This window comes from Pristiophorus japonicus, chromosome 22 (assembly GCF_044704955.1).
Source record: "Pristiophorus japonicus isolate sPriJap1 chromosome 22, sPriJap1.hap1, whole genome shotgun sequence".
Lineage (NCBI taxonomy): Eukaryota > Metazoa > Chordata > Chondrichthyes > Pristiophoridae > Pristiophorus > Pristiophorus japonicus.
In genome coordinates this window covers 45,616,179-45,636,416 of record NC_091998.1, presented here as the reverse complement: position 1 = coordinate 45,636,416, position 20,238 = coordinate 45,616,179, and the positions used below count along the sequence as shown (strand labels likewise).

At 47.1% G+C, this 20,238-nt stretch overlaps 1 protein-coding gene across 1 annotated transcript in view; it reads right to left on the bottom strand.

Annotated features, from left to right (window-relative positions):
- Positions 1 to 8,617, bottom strand: part of LOC139235011 (serine/threonine-protein phosphatase 2A 55 kDa regulatory subunit B alpha isoform) — a 97,238-nt gene extending 88,621 nt beyond the window's left edge. The window contains exons 1-2 of the mRNA XM_070866088.1: positions 8,397 to 8,617; positions 7,846 to 7,923 (exon numbers count right to left, since the gene is read on the bottom strand). Of these exons, the coding sequence (XP_070722189.1) occupies positions 7,846 to 7,923; positions 8,397 to 8,403 (85 nt within the window). The 5' untranslated portion in view covers positions 8,404 to 8,617. The remainder of the gene's footprint in view (positions 1 to 7,845; positions 7,924 to 8,396) is intronic.
- Between the last annotated feature and the right edge of the window lie 11,621 nt (positions 8,618 to 20,238).

Below are 20,238 nucleotides of genomic sequence, written 5' to 3'. Positions count from 1 at the left end.
AGTTGTGGTCCCAGCACCAATCCCTGTGGCACACCACTAACCACCGATTTCCAACCCGAAAAGGACCCATTTATCCCGACTCTCTGCTTTCTGTTAGCCAGCCAATTCTCATCCATGCCAATACATTTCCTCTGACTCCGCGTACCTTTATCTTCTGCAGTAACCTTTTGTGTGGCACCTTATCGAATGCCTTTTGGAAATCTAAATACACCATATCCATCAGTACACCTCTATCCACCATGCTCGTTATATCCTCAAAGAATTCCAGTAAATTAGTTAAACATGATTTCCCCTTCATGAATCCATGTTGCGTCTGCTTGATTGCAATATTCCTATCTAGATGTCCTGCTATTTCTTCCTTAATGATAGCTTCAAGCATTTTCCCCACTAAAGGGGTCACAGTCTCAGGATACGGGGTAGGAAATTTAGGACCGAGATGAGGAGAAATTGTTTCACTCAGAGGGTGGTGAACCTGTGGAATTCACTACCCTCGAAAGCTGTGGAGACCAGTCACTGAATATATTTAAGAAGGAGATAAATAGATTTCTAGACACAAAAAGGCATTAAGGGGTATGGGAATATGGTTGAGATAGAGGATCAGCCATGATCATATTGAATGGCGTTGCAGACTCGAAGGGCCGAATAGCCTACTACTGCTCCTATTTTCTATGTTTCTAATGTTTCTAACATAGGCTCCAGCAGCACCAAGCCCATCTTTACAGGTCTCAATTTCAATAGGTTCCATCAATGCAGAGCTCAATGTCAATTAATACAGCCACAGGAACACAGTCACAAATCTCTTCCCAAAAACAGCAACAGATTGGCTGTAAAGAACTCCTTAACCAATTCCAGTAAGACGCTGTTGGGATGTGCTGCAGTTAAAGACCTCATGATGCTCACATTTGACCTATTAAAACAGCATGCCCCCGATTCTATTCTGAAACTTGCAGTTCAGAGAAACAGTCTCAACAGGATATTTATTCCCACCGCAGTCACCCCAGTCAAGCCCTCGACGATCCAGTAAATCACGTAATTGTCACAAGCCTCGGTGCCAGAAGTTTTTGCAAAGCACAAACTTTAATAGCACATTGTTAAGCGGAGGGAGTATCCAAGTGGGTAAACAATTCCTTCGCAGCCAGCACAGCACACACATCACAAGGAAGCAGGTAGCACTCCACTAACACAGAAATACTTGCATTTCTATAACGTCTTTCACAGCCCTCAGGACATCCCAAAGCGCTCTACAGCCAATTAAAGCACTTTCGAAGCGTAGTCACTGTTGTAATGTAGGAAACACAGCAGCCAATTTGCAAACAGCAAACTCCCACAAACAGTAATGTGATAACGACCAGATAATCTGCATTAGTGATGTTGATTGAGGGAGAAAACTTGGGCGGGACACCGGGGAGAACATCTTCTGCTCTTCTTCAAAACAGTGTCATGGGATCTTTCACGTCCAACTGCGAGAGCAGACGGGGCCTCGGTTTAGAGTCTCCTCCGAAAGACGGTCCATCCAACAGTGAAGCACTTCCTTACTTCGCTGGGCAGACCACATAGTTCGCATGCCAGATACGAAACTCCCTAAGCAAATGCTTTATGCGGAGCTCCTTCATGGTAAACGAGCCAAAGGTGGGCAGCGGAAACATTAAAAGGACACCCTCAAAGCCTCCCTGATAAAGTGCGACATCCCCACTAACACCTGGGCGACGCTGGCCGAAGACCGTCCGAGGTGGAGAAAGTGCATCCGGGAGGGCGTTGAGTTCTTCGAGTCTCAATGCAAAGAGCATGAAGAGGTCAAGCGCAGGCAGCAGAAGGACGCACGGCAAACCAGCCCGACGAATGTCTGTCTCACCTTTAACAGGGTCTGTGGCTCTCGTATCCACTTTGGTGGTAAAAACAGAGAGACAGACTATTATCTGAATGATGACAGATTAGGAAAAGGGGAGGTGCAAAGAGACCTGGGTGTCATGGTACATCAGTCATTGAAGGTTGGCATGCAGGTACAGCAGGCGGTTAAGAAAGCAAATGGCATGTTGGCCTTCATAGCGAGGGGATTTGAGTACAGGGGCAGGGAGGTGTTGCTGCAGTTGTACAGGGCCTTGGTGAGGCCACACCTGGAGTATTGTGTACAGTTTTGGTCTCCTAACCTGAGGAAGGACATTCTTGCTATTGAGGGAGTGCAGCGAAGGTTCACCAGACTGATTCCCGGGATGGCAGGACTGACCTATCAAGAAAGACTGGTTCAACTGGGCTTGTATTCACTGGAGTTCAGAAGAATGAGAGGGGACCTCATAAAAACGTTTAAAATTCTGACGGGGTTAGACAGTTAGATGCAGGAAGAATGTTCCCAATGTTGGGGAAGTCCAGAACCAGGGGACACAGTCTAAGGATAAGGGGGAAGCCATTTAGGACTGAGATGAGGAGGAATTTCTTCACCCAGAGAGTGGTGAACCTGTGGATTTCTCTACCACAGAAAGTTGTTGAGGCCAATTCACTAAATATATTCAAAAAGGAGTTAGATGAAGTCCTTACTACTAGGGGAATCAAGGGGTATGGTGAGAAAGCAGGAATGGGGTACTGAAGTTGCATGTTCAGCCATGAACTCATTGAATGGCGGTGCAGGCTCGAAGGGCCGAATGGCCTACTCCTGCACCTATTTTCTATGTTTCTATGTATCGGACTGTTCAGCCATCAAAGAACTCACTTCAGGAGTGGAAGCAAGTCTTCCTCGATTCCGAGGGACTGCCTATGATGATGACTGGAGCGTCAAGCTAATCTTATGTGCTCAAGTCTCTGGAGTCGGTCTTGAAGCTACAACCTGCTGACTCAAGAGGCGAGAGTGCTACCCCGAGCCACAGCTGACACCATAAATAATGCTATCGTTGTGTCTTGCTTAGTATAGTGTAGTTCGTTCAAAATAGCATTATATATACTGTACTAAGCAGCACACGACCAGGTATCCCTTTAACAGCAGCATCAGCAGGTAGTTGCACTCCCACGTAGTGAATGTGGAAGGACAAGATCTGCTGTGCGCTCAAACCCAAGCATGGTCTACCACCTACCAACTCTCAGCCACCAGTGACACTTCTAATGTTAACAGGAACAGACAGCAAATTATCCGAAAGTGAAAGGTGGTGCAGCAAGCAGCCTGAATATTTTAAAGGTCTTGAATTCCAAATAACTTTTTTTTTTAAAAAGCCTTCCTCTCCAAATATCTCCCAGACTGAAAGCCCTTACTTTTTCTAGGGTACAAGTTCCACAGGGGTTGCCTATCCCCCTACACCTCAACCAAGGGGCCGTTTCTCTCACGAGCCAAAACTGTTGGGCACTGTTCCACTGCTGGAGGCATCAGAGCCAGAACGCAACACACCCACACACAAGCAACCCTTTCCAATAGGTCACTCAATGGTGATCAGGAGCTGGTACCCTGAACGAAGTCCCCTTCCTCAAGCCAGGGCCACAGAGGTCATTCGCAACATGCCAGTAGAGCTACCTAATTAGCACCAGCCCAGGGCTGACCGTGGAACCTATCTGGGTCGAATGCTTAGTATCATGCCAAGTAGCGAATCTTCCCAATACACCGTCACAGACATACAAGATATGTTGAGTTTAAACACTCGGGTGCAAATTGTTGCCATGGTTACAGCTACCCTTTTCAGGGGTTCCCATTGCCAGTGTCAAACGGTTCATTTTGATGCAGGGGTACTGGTAGCCGTAGTTTGGGTTTCAGCAAGATGAAAGCCACGCAAATTGCCACGCTCCTTTAGAACTGTTAAAACACTCTTGCCTGGTAGAGCATGGTACACTGCCTGGGAACACGAGCACTCTCACAACTTTCCTACCCACCTGACCAGTCCATTGTTATCTTCCTGCAGTCGACAGTTCTCTTCCTCACTATCAACCACACGGCCAATTTGTGTATTATCTGCAAACTTCTTAATCATGCACCCCCACCCCTCTCAGATATTGAAGTCTAAACCATTGATTATATACACCACAAAAAGCAAGGGCCCTGGCACGGAGCCCTGCGGGACCCACTGGAAACAGCTTTCCAGTCACAAAAACAACCATAGACCATTACCCTTTGCTTCCCACCACTAGGCCAATTTTGGATCCAACTTGGCACATCCAATGGATCCCATGGGCTTTTATTTTTCCATGGGAATCTCATTCCGTTTCAGTCCAGAGTCAAGTTGGGCCCCGTGTCTAGATATCCACTACCAGCTTACGTAAACCCACAATTGCTCAGACCGAGACGGACAGCACGGAGACAGTTTAGTTTAGCATCAGTGCAGCACTAGACGCTTTGCGATGCTATGAGAACATGCAGCATAACTGAAGCACTAATATTTTAGCACAACCCTGTTGGCAGAGTATGAAATCACCTCATAAATATCAGCGTGAAATCACAGTAACATAGTTGCAATGAAACAATCTTTCAAGTTACCATAAGCGGATAGACACACCCAGTAACAGATCAAAGTGCAGGGCCTGTAAAGACAAGACAAAGTTGCTTCCTCCAACTGCACATTTGTGCGCTGTACATTGTCGCTAAGGTTTTAGTAAAATGCAAGGGTGAGTGGGTGAAATGTGTGTGCTCGGGTTCAACTGAACTGCCCTTCAGTCGATTCACCTCTTGCACAAACTTGGGCTGTGTCTGGAAATCTTAAGCAGCACAATGGCAGCTTCAAGTGCTGGTAGGTGTTCAGGTCTGTCGTTATTACTGGCAGCAGCTTGAAGGGATTTATTAAAACATTACACAAGATTAAGATGTACTGGCTTTTAAAAAAAAGACTTGCATTTATATAGCGGCTTTCACAACCACCGGACGTCCCAAAGCGCTTTACAGCCAATGGAGTAGTTTTTAAAGTGTAGTCACTGTTGTAATGTAGGAAATGCAGCAGCCAATGACCTGAATGCAGTTGGCCACGCCACAAGCATCATCATCATAGGCAGTCCCTCGGAATCGAGGAAGACTTGCTTCCACTCTCAAAGTGAGTTCTCAGGTGACTGTACAGTCCAATACAGGAATTACAGTCTCTGTCACAGGTGGGGCAGACTGTCGTTGGGAGGAAAGGGTGGGTGGGGAGTCTGGTTTGCCGCACGCTCCTTCCGCTGTCTGCGCTTGATTTCCGCATGCACAGCGCCCTCAAGGACGCTCTTCCTCCACTGTGGGCCACAGTCTTTAAATTGCTCGCAAATACAGCAAAGCCCCTCGTCACTCCAATGAAAGCAAGATGGTAGGAAGCAGGTTTTGGGGCACCCGTCTGGCGAGGGCCAGCAACAGGCAGGACCAGAGGGTCGGGTGGAGGGGGTTGCGGGGTACATTTCCCAACATGACTTATTTTTAAAACAGGTTATTTAGTCATTATCACATTGCTGATTGTGGGAGTTTGGTGTGCGCAAATTGGCTGCCGCGTTCCCTATATTACAAGTGACAACACTTCAAAAAAGTACTTCATTGGCTGTAAAGCACTTTGGGATGTCCGTTGGTCGTGCAAGGCACTATATAAATGCAAGTCTTTCTGCCTTTCTCTGAACCCAGCTTTCAGCCCTGAGATTAAAGCACACTGGTGCACCAGCACGTAAATAAGCGTGATGGCAACACGGTGTGCATGCTTCAATAAATGCAAACTAACAGTGTAATCTAACCAGTAATCGAGAGTAGAATGCCTTGCACTAAGCATTGAAATCTGTCTCGAGTACATAGCACACGTATCCCACGTTCGTTACATCACTTGGCTCAGTCAGTCGCAGTCCTGCCCCTGGGCTGTGTCCCATCCCAGGGAATAAGCACGCAATTAGCCAGGCACGGGCACAGTACATTAGTGAGGGCTGCATCATCAGAGGTTCCACACTATAGGTAAGATGCTAAACCAAGGACCCAGCTGCCTGTTCCAGATGTTTAAAGATCCCACCGCACTATTCACCTCCATCTGTCCATGTTTCAGCCGTGGCTCAGTGAGGTAGCGCACTCACCTCTGAGTCAGAAGGTTGTGGGTTCAAGTCCCACTCCAGGAACTTGAGCACATAAATCTAGGCTGACACTCCCAGTGCAGTGCTGAGGGAGCACTGCACTGTCGAAGGTGCCGTCTTTTGCATGAGACGTTAAACCGAGGCCCCGTCTGCTCTCTCAGGTGGACGTAAAAGATCCCATGGCACTATTTCCAAGAGCAGGGGAGTTATCCCCCGGTGTCCTGGGGCCAATATTTATCCCTCAATCAACAAAACAAAAAAACAGATTATCTGATCATTACCACATTGCTGTTTGTGGGAGCTTGTTGTGCGCAAGTTGGCTGCCGTGTTTCCTACATTACAACAGCGACTTCACTCCAAAAAGTACTTCATTGGCTGTAAAGCATGTTGAGATGTCCGGTGGTCGTGAAAGGCACTATATAAATGCAAGTCTATCTTTCTTTCCACCTCCCAATATCCCCCTCTCAGTCAACACGGGTGTAAAGTTTATTTTTCTTAATTTTACCCATCACTTCGCTCCTCCATCAAATACCAAAGGCCAACAAATAGAGCTGCATATTTGCACAAGACATGCAAACTGACGTCACATAGATCAATGAATTTAGTCGTGATTCACATTCATTTTAAGAGGGCGCTGATCAAGTTTACAGGAGCCTCTTATTTCCAAGGAACTTCAGACTCAGTGTAGCACATAAAACCATATTGACAGATTAAAACCAGTGTCATCAACAGCCTTCTATCTCATATACACACCTAAGCCAGTTTGTTGTGCAATACACCTATGCAGTGCACTTGATTCATTTCAAATTACTACCAGCCCGAGACTTGTAATCAGGAGCACTTCACCCGGATGTTACGCAAAATCCCCTCTGACACAGCCCAAGTTGGGAAGGCAACAATCCAGAATTGTAATGCTGTGTTTTTTTAAGGCTGAAATAGATGTAGCACTAAAATTGCACCACACACCATTATGATTGACTGAAATCAGAATGACACTGCCAGAAATAAAACACACTGCATTACTGCAGTTTGAACCAACTTCACTCAAAGCTGAACCACATCAGGTATTCATCCATCAAATCAGCTCAGAGATCCATCTGAAACCTTGTAACAGTCCGCAAGAATTGTATTCCAGGATCGGCGCGTACATGTTATATTATTTTTGGGTGGCCTATCTTGCCATGCAGAAAATCAACGGGATAGCTACGAGAAATAAAAATCTTGTTGCTTTTCACTGATCAGAATTGTGCGACTTTTAATTAACTCATCCTAATGCGAGCAGCAGTCAGTGGATGTAGAGCAAGGAATGCCAGGGCCCCAGCAAGAAGTATTTTAGCAAAGAACTCCTTCACTTTAGTTCCAACTTCAGCAGTTGAAGGCCTGCTGTATTTCAGATCACTCAACTATTAAACGCAAATCACAGAGAACGGGCATGTTTTATGATGGATTAATAGCCCTCGCCCATGCCACCATGTCCACAACATACATCCCATTCATATTAAACTGTTAAATGCTGTACTTCTTCCCACCCTCAATTAACACAGCCACCCTGCACGTAAAGTACACATGCACACACACACAACATAATGGAGCATTTCACAATTACATTCACTCCCAAGTAATTCACACCATGCCTCTCCAGATCCTCCCAGACATCAGCAAAAAAAAATGGGAATCGCATTCAGGAAAAGCCAACAGGAAAACTGCAACTGACGCTTTAATCTCCCACAGAAAAAAAAAACCCCACCAAACACCAGTGCAGAGATGTACACACACACACACACAGTCACTCACTCACAGCGACAAAAAGCAGGGCTGAGGGGAGAGAGGAATTAGAGGGAAATGTAACTGTGTGGGGGGAGTTTTTACCTTCTGCAACATCATCGTCTATAGCCCCTTTCACCTGAGAGAAACACCACTGAATGTCATTGCCACCACTTCCAACTCCTGAATGAATGGGAGAGAGAGGGAGAAAAAAATTAATAAATATGCATTCAATAATTACATTTTTAATAAATTAAACATTATTAGATGCTGGGAGGCACTCAGAAAGAGGCAGATCCTACCAGCCTTAGCCTAGGGGATGGTTCTTAGTAAAATAAATCAATAGACTGTTTTAAACTCCAGCAATTATAATGATTATTGATGTTAAAGGCTTTGGTCCTCCCCAGGCTCTGCTGCTGCCCTGTTCCACCCCTTATCTTCACTCCCTGGCAGAATGACTTCAGCACTCAGTCCCCAGGCCTTGAATGAGAAGCTCCGGGGTGTGAAGGAAGAGGAAAAATAGTTCCATGTTTTAAGAAAACCAAATCCAAGCAAAGGGGGATTGATGGAGAGACAGGAATGGGGGAGTGGGGGGAGCCTGTGTCTGTGTGTGTGTGTGTGTGTGTGTGTGTTTTTTTTCATGCTTCAATTCTCACCTGCCATGGCGGAATCGGCTGGAAATGGAGGTCCCCGGTGTGAGCGCGGTGCCCGACGATGCGGCCGAGGCTGCTGGCGGACAGACCGGGCCCGAGCTGGCAGAGGATGGCGGCGGATTGGCTTCGGATGGCGCTTGCTGTGCCCTCCCCCGCTCTCTGAGCCCGCGGCCGCCCTTCAAAATGGCGGCGCGCCCGCCCCGGCCATCTTCCACTGACGTCACCGTCACCGGGAGGGAGGGGCGAGCACAGGAGCGAGGGGGCGGGGCTAGAGCCAGCTGCAGACATCTCCCACACTAGGCAATGCAAAGCCTGCTGTTATGTCCATTTTACACACTTTTAAATCCATGTTATAGATTATATCTACATATTTAAATATTCAGCAATCATTTTTGTTTAAATTTGCTTTGTCAATTTGCTCAGCTTTGCTCCACTGCAAATTTGTTGGAAAGTTATCCTATCTCACGCCAAGTCCAATTCGCCCGTCACCCAGGCAGCAAGCGCATGGGAACACCGCCACCTCTACACATTCCCCACCAAGTCGCACACCATCCTGACTTGGAAATATATCGGCCGTTCCTTCATCGTCGCTGGGTCAAAATCCTGGAACTCCCTCCCTAACAGCACTGTGGGAGCACCTTCCATCATAGTCAGTCCCTCGAATCGAGGATGACTTGATGACTTGCTGTTATTTCCCCCTCTCTCCAACTCTCTGTAGCAGCAATAAAGTTGATTAATGTTTCTGCTCTCCTCCTCTCTCTCTGGATGAATTGGAATGTAGTAAGCTTGATGACTTGCTTCCTCGTCAAAAAGTTCACAGGTGTTTCAATGATGGACTAAAATTCCAGATCTGAACTAAATCCTGAAGGGTGGAAGATACCTGTGCGTGGATTTTTTTAACGTGTGGTGACCATTGCACAGCAGCCACCACACGGGCTTGACAGAGCTAGGTCTTGGTCCAGTGGCAGGGATTAAACAGGACGACTGGAGACCTGCTCTGCTGCACGGACATAGTGCGCGCACATATTGCACAGTGTGGGCTGGTCCGTGCTGCCCCTGGGCCCTCGCCTCTTTTGGGTCCCAGGGAGCACCTTCACCACACGGACTGCAGCAGTTCAAGAAGGCGGCTCACCACCACCTTCTCGAGGGCGATTAGGGATAGGCAATAAATGCTGGCCTTGCCAGCGATGCCCACATCCCATGAACAAATTTTTTAAAACCCTGTGCTCGCTGACCTACATTGGCTCCCATTCCGGCGATGCCTCGATTTTAAAATTCTCATCCTTGTTTTCAAATCCCTCCGTAGCCTCGCTCCCCTCCCTATCACTGTAAACTGCTCCAGACCCTCCACGATATCTGTGCTCCTACAATTCCGACCTCTTGAGCATCCCTGATTATAATGGCTCCACCATTGTCAGCCATGAATTCCACTTCCTGGATCCTAAGCTCTGGAATTCGCTCCCCAAAACCACTCCCTCACTCTCCCTCTCTCCTTTAAGACGCTCCTTAAAACCTACCTCTTTGACCAAGCTTCAGCCATCTGTCCTAGTAATCTCCTTAAGTGGCTCGGTGTTAAATTTTGTTTGATAATCGCTCCTGGGACATTTTACTCTGTTAAAGGTGCAAGTTGTTGTTGTCAAACCACCCATAACTCAGTAAGTATAAAGAAGAAAGACTTACATTTATATAGCACCTTTCACAACCTCAGGACATCCCAAAGTGCTTTACAGCCAATGAAGTACTTTTGAAGTGCAGACCTGTCAAAAGCATACCGGTGCAGCTACAGCGGGAGAGAAAGCAAAATAGAAGTAGAAAGTAATCAAAAAGTGACGTCACAGCCAATGGGGTAAGTGATTGGCTGGTGTTTGGTGAGTAGCTTTTCTTTTATTTTTTATATCAGTAAGTGAACTATAACATTGTTATTACCAATTTAAGGGTATCTAAGGTTAAGACATGGCAGGAGAGCTCAGTCATGTGATATGCTCCTCCTGTACCATGTGGGAACTCGGGGACACTTCCGGTGTCCCTGACGACTACGTGTGTGGGAAGTGTATCCGCCTCGAGCTCTTGACGGTCCGCGTTGCGGAATTGGAGCTGAAGGTGGATTCACTCTGGAGCATCCACGATGCTGAGAATGACGTGAGTATCACGTGTAGTGAGTTGGTCTTACCGCAGGAGAAGGGTCCACAGCCAGATAGGGAATGGAAGACCAACAGGAAGAGCAGTGCAAGAAAGATAGTGCAGGAGTCCCCTGTGGTCATCCCCCTGCAAAACAGATACACTGCTTTGAGTACTGTTGGGGAGGATGACTCATCAGGGGAGGGCAGCAGCAGCCAAGTTCATGGCACCGTAGGTGGCTCTGCTGCAAAGGAGGGCAGGAAAAAGAGTGGGAGCGCGATAGTGATAGGGGATTCGATGGTGAGGGGAATAGATAGGCGTTTCTGCGGACGCAACCGAGACTCCAGGATGGTATGTTGCCTCCCTGGTGCAAGGGTCAAGGATGTCTCGGAGCGGGTGCAGGACATTCTGAAATGGGAGGGAGAACAGCCAGTTGTCGTGGTGCACATTGGTACCAACGACATAGGTAAAAAAAGGGATGAGGTCCTACGAAAAGAATTTAAGGAGCTAGGAGCTAAATTAAAAAGTAGGACCTCAAAAGTAGTAATCTCGGGATTGCTACCAGTGCCACGTGCTAGTCAGAGTAGGAATCGCAGGATAGCGCAGATGAATACATGGCTTGAGCAGTGGTGCAGCAGGGAGGGATTCAAATTCTTGGGGCATTGGAACCGGTTCTGGGGGAGGTGGGACCAGTACAAACCGGACGGTCTGCACCTGGGCAGGTCCGGAACCAATGTCCTAGGGGGAGTGTTTGCTAGTGCTGTTGGGGAGGAGTTAAACTAATATTGCAGGGGGATGGGAACCTATACAGGGAGACAGAGGGAGACAAAAAGGAGGCAAAAGCAAAAGACAGAAAGGAGATGAGGAAAAGTGGAGGGCAGAGAAACCCAAGGCAAAGAACAAAAAGGGCCACTGTACAGCAAAATTCTAAAAGGACAAAGGGTGTTAAAAAAACAAGCCTGAAGGCTTTGTGTCTTAATGCAAGGAGTATCCGCAATAAGGTGGATGAATTAATTGTGCAAATAGATGTTAACAAATATGATGTGATTGGGATTACGGAGACGTGGCTCCAGGATGATCAGGGCTGGGAACTCAACATCCAGGGGTATTCAACATTCAGGAAGGATAGAATAAAAGGAAAAGGAGGTGGGGTAGCATTACTGGTTAAAGAGGAGATTAATGCAATAGTTAGGAAAGACATTAGCTTGGATGATGTGGAATCTATATGGGTGGAGCTGCAGAACACTAAAGGGCAAAAATCGTTAGTGGGAGTTGTGTACAGACCTCCAAACAGTAGTAGTGATGTTGGGGAGGGCATCAAACAGGAAATTAGGAGTGCATGCAATAAAGGTGCAGCAGTTATAATGGGTGACTTTAATATGCACATAGATTGGGCTAGCCAAACTGGAAGCAATACGGTGGAGGAGGATTTCCTGGAATGCATAAGGGATGGTTTTCTAGACCAATATGTCGAGGAACCAACTAGGGGGGAGGCCATCTTAGACTGGGTGTTGTGTAATGAGAGAGGATTAATTAGCAATCTCATTGTGCGAGGCCCCTTGGGGAAGAGTGACCATAATATGGTGGAATTCTGCATTAGGATGGAGAATGAAACAGTTAATTCAGAGACCATGGTCCAGAACTTAAAGAAGGGTAACTTTGAAGGTATGAGGCATGAATTGGCTAAGATAGATTGGCTAATGATACTTAAGGGGTTGACTGTGGATGGGCAATGGCAGACATTTAGAGAACGCATGGATGAATTACAACAATTGTACATTCCTGTCTGGCGTAAAAATAAAAAAGGGAAGGTGGCTCAACCGTGGCTATCTAGGGAAATCAGGGATAGTATTAAAGCCAAGGAAGTGGCATACAAATTGGCCAGAAATAGCAGCGAACCTGAGGACTGGGAGAAATTTAGAACTCAGCAGAGGAGGACAAAGGGTTTGATTAGGGCAGGGAAAATGGAGTACGAGAAGAAGCTTGCAGGGAACATTAAGGCGGATTGCAAAAGTTTCTATAGGTATGTAAAGAGAAAGAGGTTAGTAAAGACAAACGTAGGTCCCCTGCAGTCAGAATCAGGGGAAGTCATAACGGGGAACAAAGAAATGGCAGACCAATTGAACAAGTACTTTGGTTCAGTATTCACTAAGGAGGACACAAACAACCTTCCGGATATAAAAGTGGTCAGAGGGTCTATTAAAGAGGAGGAACTGAGGGAAATCTTTATTAGTCGGGAAATTGTGTTGGGGAAATTGATGGGATTGAAGGCCGATAAATCCCCAGGGCCTGATGGACTGCATCCCAGAGTACTTAAGGAGGTGGCCTTGGAAATAGTGGATGCATTGACAGTCATTTTCCAACATTCCATTGACTCTGGATCAGTTCCTATCGAGTGGAGGGTAGCCAATGTAACCCCACTTTTTAAAAAAGGAGGGAGAGAGAAAGCAGGGAATTATAGACCGGTCAGCCTGACCTCAGTAGTGGGTAAAATGATGGAATCAATTATTAAGGATGTCATAGCAGCGCATTTGGAAAATGGTGACATGATAGGTCCAAGTCAGCATGGATTTGTAAAAGGGAGATCATGCTTGACAAATCTTCTGGAATTTTTTGAGGATGTTTCCAATAAAGTGGACAAAGGAGTACCAGTTGATGTGGTATATTTGGACTTTCAGAAGGCTTTCGACAAGGTCCCACACAGGAGATTAATGTGCAAAGTTAAAGCACATGGGATTGGGGGTAGTGTGCTGACGTGGATTGAGAACTGGTTGTCAGACAGGAAGCAAAGAGTAGGAGTAAATGGGTACTTTTCGGAATGGCAGGCAGTGACTAGTGGGGTACCGCAGGGTTCTGTGCTGGGGCCCCAGCTGTTTACATTATACATTAATGATTTAGACGAAGGGATTAAATGTAGTATCTCCAAATTTGCGGATGACACTAAGTTGGGTGGCAGTGTGAGCTGCGAGGAGGATGCTATGAGGCTACAGAGTGACTTGGATAGGTTAGGTGAGTGGGCAAATGCGTGGCAGATGAAGTATAATGTGGATAAATGTGAGGTTATCCACTTTGGTGGTAAAAACAGAGAGACAGACTATTATCTGAATGGTGACAGATTAGGAAAAGGGAAGGTGCAACGAGACCTGGGTGTCATGGTACATCAGTCATTGAAGGTTGGCATGCAGGTACAGCAGGCGGTTAAGAAAGCAAATGGCATGTTGGCCTTCATAGCGAGGGGATTTGAGTACAGGGGCAGGGAGGTGTTGCTACAGTTGTACAGGGCCTTGGTGAGGCCACACCTGGAGTATTGTGTACAGTTTTGGTCTCCTAACTTGAGGAAGGACATACTTGCTGTTGAGGGAGTGCAGCGAAGATTCACCAGACTGATTCCCGGGATGGTGGGACTGACCTATCAAGAAAGACTGAATCAACTGGGCTTGTATTCACTGGAGTTCAGAAGAGTGAGAGGGGACCTCATAGAAACGTTTAAAATTCTGACGGGTTTGGACAGGTTGGATGCAAGAAGAATGTTCCCAATGTTGGGGAAGTCCAGAACCAGGGGTCACAGTCTAAGGATAAGGGGTAAGCCATTTAGGACCGAGATAAGGAGAAACTTCTTCACCCAGAGAGTGGTGAACCTGTGGAATTCTCTACCACAGGAAGTAGTTGAGGCCAATTCACTAAATATATTCAAAAGGGAGTTAGATGAAGTCCTTAGTACTCGGGGGATCAAGGGGTATGGCGTGAAAGCAGGAAGTGGGTACTGAAGTTTCATGTTCAGCCATGAACTCGTTGAATGGCGGTGCAGGCTAGAAGGGCTGAATGGCCTGCTCCTGCACCTATTTTCTATGTTTCTATGTTTCTAATGTAAGATACGCAGCAGACAATTTGCACACCGCAAGCACCCACAAACAGCAATGTTATAATGACCAGATAATCTGTTTTTTCTCAGTGATGTTGAAGAGCAAGGCTACCAATGCTCTACTCAATTTTCCTTGCTGCAATGCTTCATCTCACGCTCAACAAAGTATAGAACTAATGGGAATCTGTTCAACCTTCGCCGCCTCCAAGCTCGATCCAAGGTCATCCCTTCTTCTGTCATTGAACTACAGTACACAGACGACGCTTGCGTCTGCGCACACTCGGAGGCCAAACTCCAAGCCATCGTCAACATCTTCACCGAGGCGTATAAAAGTATAGGCCTGACACTAAAAATCTGTAAGACAAAGGTCCTCCACCAACCTGACCCCGCCACACAGCACTGCCCTTGGACAACGTGGACCATTTTCATACCTCACCCTCAGCAAGCTTGCCACGGGAGCCTACGATCAGCAAGGGCAGACATCGATGACGAGGTCCAACACCGCCTCCAGTGCGCAGCCTTCAGTCGCCTGAGGAAAAGAGCATTTAAAGACCAGGACTTCAAATCTGGCACCAAACTTATGGTCTACAGGGCAGTAGGGATACCCGACCTATATGGCTCAGAGGCATGGACTAGAAACAGCAGACATCACAAAACGCTGGAGAAGTACCAGCTCTGCCTCCATAAGATCCTGCAAATCCATTGGGCGGATAGATGCACCATCGTCAATGTTCTCGATCAGGCCAACATCCCCAGCATCGAAGCACTGACCACACTTGATCAGCTACGTTGGGCGGGCCACGTCGTCCGCATGACCGACACGAGACTCCCAAAGCAAGCACTCTACTCGGAGCTTTGTAACGGCAAGCGAGCCCCAGGTGGGCAGAGGAAACGCTTCAAGAGCACGCTCAAAGCCTCCTTGATAAAGTGCAACATCCCCACCGACACCTGGGAATCCCTGGCCCAACACCGCCTAAAGTGGAGGAAGAGCATCCGGGAGGGCGTTGATCACCTCGAGTCTCGTCACCGAGAGCATGCAGAAACCAAACGCAGGCAGCGGAAGGAGCGTGCGGCAAACCAGACTCCCCACCCACCCTTTCCTCCAACCACTGTCTGCCCCACCTGTGAGCAGAAGCAAAAGACAGAAAGGAGATGAGTAAAAGTGGAGGGCAGAGAAACCCAAGGCAAAAAACAAAAAGGGCCACTGTACAGCAAAATTCTAAAGGGTCAAAGTGTAATAAAAAGGCAAGCCTGAAAGCTCGGTGCCTCAGTGCGAGGAGTATTCGGAACCCAGGAGAGGGTTCTGAGCTAGTTAGAGTGGGTGAAAGCGCAGATGAACAGGACCCCAAGAAAGAATGCAAAAGGCAGGAGGCAACAGAGCAGAATAGCACTGGGGTAAGTGTACACCACAAGGTGATAGGAAGGGACGATATGTATGAATATAAAGGGGCTGCAGAAGGGGTCAAAACTAAAAATCATGGTTTAAAAACTAGTAGTAAAACACTCAACCTAAACGCACGCAGCATTCGAAATAAGGTAAATGAATTGACGGGCACAAATCATTACAAATGGGTATGATTTGGTGGCCATTACAGAAATGTGGTTGCAGGGTGGCCAAGACTGGGAATTAAACATACAGGGGTATCTGACAATTCAGAAGGATAGACAAGAAGGGAAAGGAGGTGGGGTAGCTCTGTTAATAAAGGATGATATCAGGGCAGTTGTGAGAGACGATATTGGCTCTAATGAACAAAATGTTAAATCATTGTGGGTGGAGATTAGAGATAGTAAGGGGAAAAAGTCACTGGTGGGTGTAGTTTATAATAACTTCATGGTGGGGCGGACAATAATCAAGGGAATAATGGAGGCATGTGAAAAAGGAATGGCAGTAATCATGGGGGATTTTAACCTACATATCAATTGGTCAAATCAAATCGCATGGGGTAGCCTGGAGGAGGAATTCATAGAATGCATACGGGATTGTTTCTTAGAACAGTATGTTACAGAACCTACAAGGGAGCAAGCTATCTTAGATCTGGTCCTGTGTAATGAGACAGGAATAATAAACGATCTCCTAGTAAAAGATCCTCTCGGAATGAGTGATCACAGTATGGTTGAATTTGTAATACAGATTGAGGGTGAGGAAGTAGTGTCTCAAACGAGCGTACTATGCTTAAACAAAGGGGACTACAGTGGGATGAGGGCAGAGTTAGCTAAATTAGACTGGGAACACAGACTAAATGGTGGCACAATTGAGGAACAGTGGAGGACTTTTAAGGAGCTCTTTCATAGTGCTCAACAAAAATATATTCCAGTGAAAAAGAAGAGCGGTAAGAGAAAGGATAACCAGCCGTGGATAACCAAGGAACTAAAGGAGAGTATCAAATTAAAAACCAATGCGTATAAGGTGGCCAAGGTTAATGGGAAACTAGAAGATTAGGAGAATTTAAAACGACAGCAAAGAATGACTAAGAAAGCAATAAAGAAAGGAAAGATAGATTACGAAAGTAAACTTGTGCAAAACATAAAAACAGATAGTAAAAGCTTTTACCGATATATAAAACAGAAGAGAGTGACTAAAGTAAATGTTGGTCCCTTAGAAGATGAGAAGGGGGATTTAATAATGGGCAATGTGGAAATGGCTGAGACCTTAAACAATTATTTTGCTTCGGTCTTCACAGTGGAAGACACAAACACCATGCCAAAAATTGCTGGTCACAGGAATGTGGGAAGGGAGGACCTTGAGACAATCACTGTCACTAGGAAGGTAGTGCTGGACAGGCTAATGGAACTCAAGGTAGACAAGTCCCCTGGTCCTGATGAAATGCATCACAGGGTATTAAAAGAGATGGCGGAAGTTATAGCAGATGCATTCGTTATAATCTACCAAAATTCTCTGGCCTCTGGGGAGGTACCAGCGGATTGGAGGGGCTAAATGGCCTACACCTGTTCCTAATTCTTATGTTCTTATGTTCTTATGTTCTTATGACAGAGACTGTAATTCCCGAATTGGACACCTGAGAACTCACTTTTAGAGTGGAAGCAAATCTTCCTCGATTTCGAGGGACTGCCTATGATGATGAAGAGCTTCAAATACATAGCAGCTAGCCAGCCTCTGAAACACGAAAGGCAGGTTAGGGTTCCAAGTTCGTCCCTTGCCCAAGCTTTTCTTGTTGACAGACCTGCTGCGTATATCTCTTTTTAATTTCAGGTTTCCAATATTGACAGTTTTTCTTTTTATCCCGCCACAAACTGCGTTCCCTCGCCACCGACTCCATCCCCCTCCCTCGCATCTGTCTTATGCTGAACCAGATTGTCATATTTGACCCCGAAATGAGCTTCCGACCACATAGCCACAGCATAACTAAAACCGCCTATTTCCACCTCTGTAACATCGCACAACTCCATCCCTGCCTCAGCTTCCGTCCCTGCCTCAGCTCATCCACTGCTGAAACCCTCATCCATGCCTTTGTTACCTCCAGACTTGACTACTCCAACTGACCTCCCAAATTCTATCCTACGTAAACTTGAGGTCATCCAAAACTCGACAGCCCATATCCTAACTCGCATCAAGTCCCGTTCACCCATCACCCCCTGTGCTCGCTGACCTACATTGACTCCCAGTTGAGCAACGCCTCAATTTCAAAATTCTCATCCTTGTTTACAAATCCCCCCATGGCCTCGCCCCTCCCTAATCTCTGTAATCTCCTCCAGTCCCACAAACCCCCCAAGATGTTTGCGCTCCTCAAATTCTGCCCTCTTGAGCATCCCTGATTATAATCGCTCAATTATTGGTGGTCCTGCCTTCAGCTACTTGGGCCCTAAGCTCTGGAACTCCCTCCCTAAACCTCTCCGCCGCTCTACCTCTCTTTCCTCCTTTAAGACGCGCCTTAAAATCTACCTCTTTCACCATCTGCCGTCATTTCTTCTTATGTGGCTCAGTGTCAAAGCTTGTCTTGTAATACTCCTGTGAAGTGGCTTGGGACATTTGACTAAGTTAAAGGCGCTATATAAACACAAGTTGTTGTTGTTACAAATAAAGTTTCCATTGGGATACCTGTCTGAAGTGCGATCTTCGCTTCATGGCAATTTACGGGGACAGTGGCAAAATATTTTAGCATTTCTTTGGTCTCTTCCTTCTGAAGTTGAAATTCAGGTGTTCAGAAATGTAGGAAACAATCGCAGGGGAAAAACACAACTGCTGCATCAATTCTTAAAGCCACAGAAATCATTTATTATCTGGACCGAGGCAGCATGTTGTAGAATACTCCAAAATATGTTATTTAAAAATGTGATGCTGTGCTCAAGCTGAAACGTGTTAGTTAGCTGAGTAATGCAACACTTTCTATTTCGACTTCACTGTGGAGCACAGCCAGATCAGGTACAGAAGATCAGTTGTGGAGTGAAGCTTTCTCCTTGCGATGCAGCATTGTGGCTGAGTCCCCAGCTCAGAAGAGTGCCCCCTAATGTACCAGGCTGACATTTTTCAATTTCCCACAGTCGCCCTCCCATTTAAAGTGCAGGTTTATGGTCGTTTTTTTGTGTCTCGGCCCATGTCCACTGGGAACTACACTCAAAGTGTTTGTGGAGGAGGTGCGACAGATGAGGGCACGGGGCCCAGAAGAGGCGAGGGCCCAGGGGCAGCACCGGCCAGCCCACACTGCGATATGTGTGCGCTAGGTCCGTGCAGCAGAGCAGGTCTCCAGTCGTCCTGGTTAACCCTTGCTACTGGATAAAGGCCGAGCTCTGTCGAGCCCGTGTGGTGGCTGGTGTGCAACGGTCACCACACGTTAAAAAAATCCACGCACAGGCATCTTCCACCCCCTCAACTGGAGTTCAGGACTGGAACATCGGGTCCTTCATTGAAACATCTGTGAACTCGTGGAAGCAAGTCATCCTCATTCGAGGGACCGCCTATGATGATGATGATGATGATGACTGGGAACTGAAGTGAGGCTGTCCCAAAAGCCTTTTCACATAAAACCCTTGCAGCGTGCAAGTAGAAAACTCATTCACCCCCAGCAGCCTGGGTTGACTTTGAAGCCAGGTTGCAGAGATGAAATGCCGGTGTTTAAAACTTACTGGGGGAGAAATTCGGTCGCGCCTCTGTAGCGGCGTTAGTCCAGTCGGAGCGGTACTTTTAGCGGCTTGAGAAAGTTTGTGCCTCCCGTCCAGAAATTCATCAGAATCGGTCGAGGAGCTGACAGGGGCACTAAATCAGCCGTTGGACACCAGACCAGGGAGGGGAAGGCGAGGGAGTGGGGCTGTGAACGAAAGTTTGTTCGGTACATTTTGCAGATCCACTGTGCATGCGCAGAACTCCGAATCAGATCCCGGGAAAAGCCAACTCTTAAAGGCGCGGCATAGTAATGCACCCATTGAAGTTTTCAAAACCACTTGTTTTCCCCCTGTCCTGTTATGTCTGTCTGCCGCTGCAAACTGGGAGGCTCACGCACCATGCTGTGTGTAACTGGCTGTGACCTCCCAGGGAAGCGCTTCCTCGTCCTTTTAAGTAGCCGCCATTTAACGACTCTGCAATCCCGGACCGACTGTTTTTCCAGACGTTGTTATTGGCGGGCGCTAAATGAGGCGGCCGCACCGAATTTACCGACCGGGGCACAGCGTGGGCGCTGCACCAGGAATATGCCACGATCGGAGCGATCGTCAGCAGCCGGGCGCTGCTGGTTTGCGCCCCCGGTGAGCCTCTAATGATTTTTCCGTCAGGGCGCTAAAAGCTGTGTGCCCGGTCGCTAAGCTCTAACGCTCGCATTAACGCCCCCCCTGGCCTCTAACTGAGGCTGCAGACAACCGAAATCCAGCCCATTGGTCTAGAAAAGGATCTCGGGCGGTGGCGCTAAACGGGCG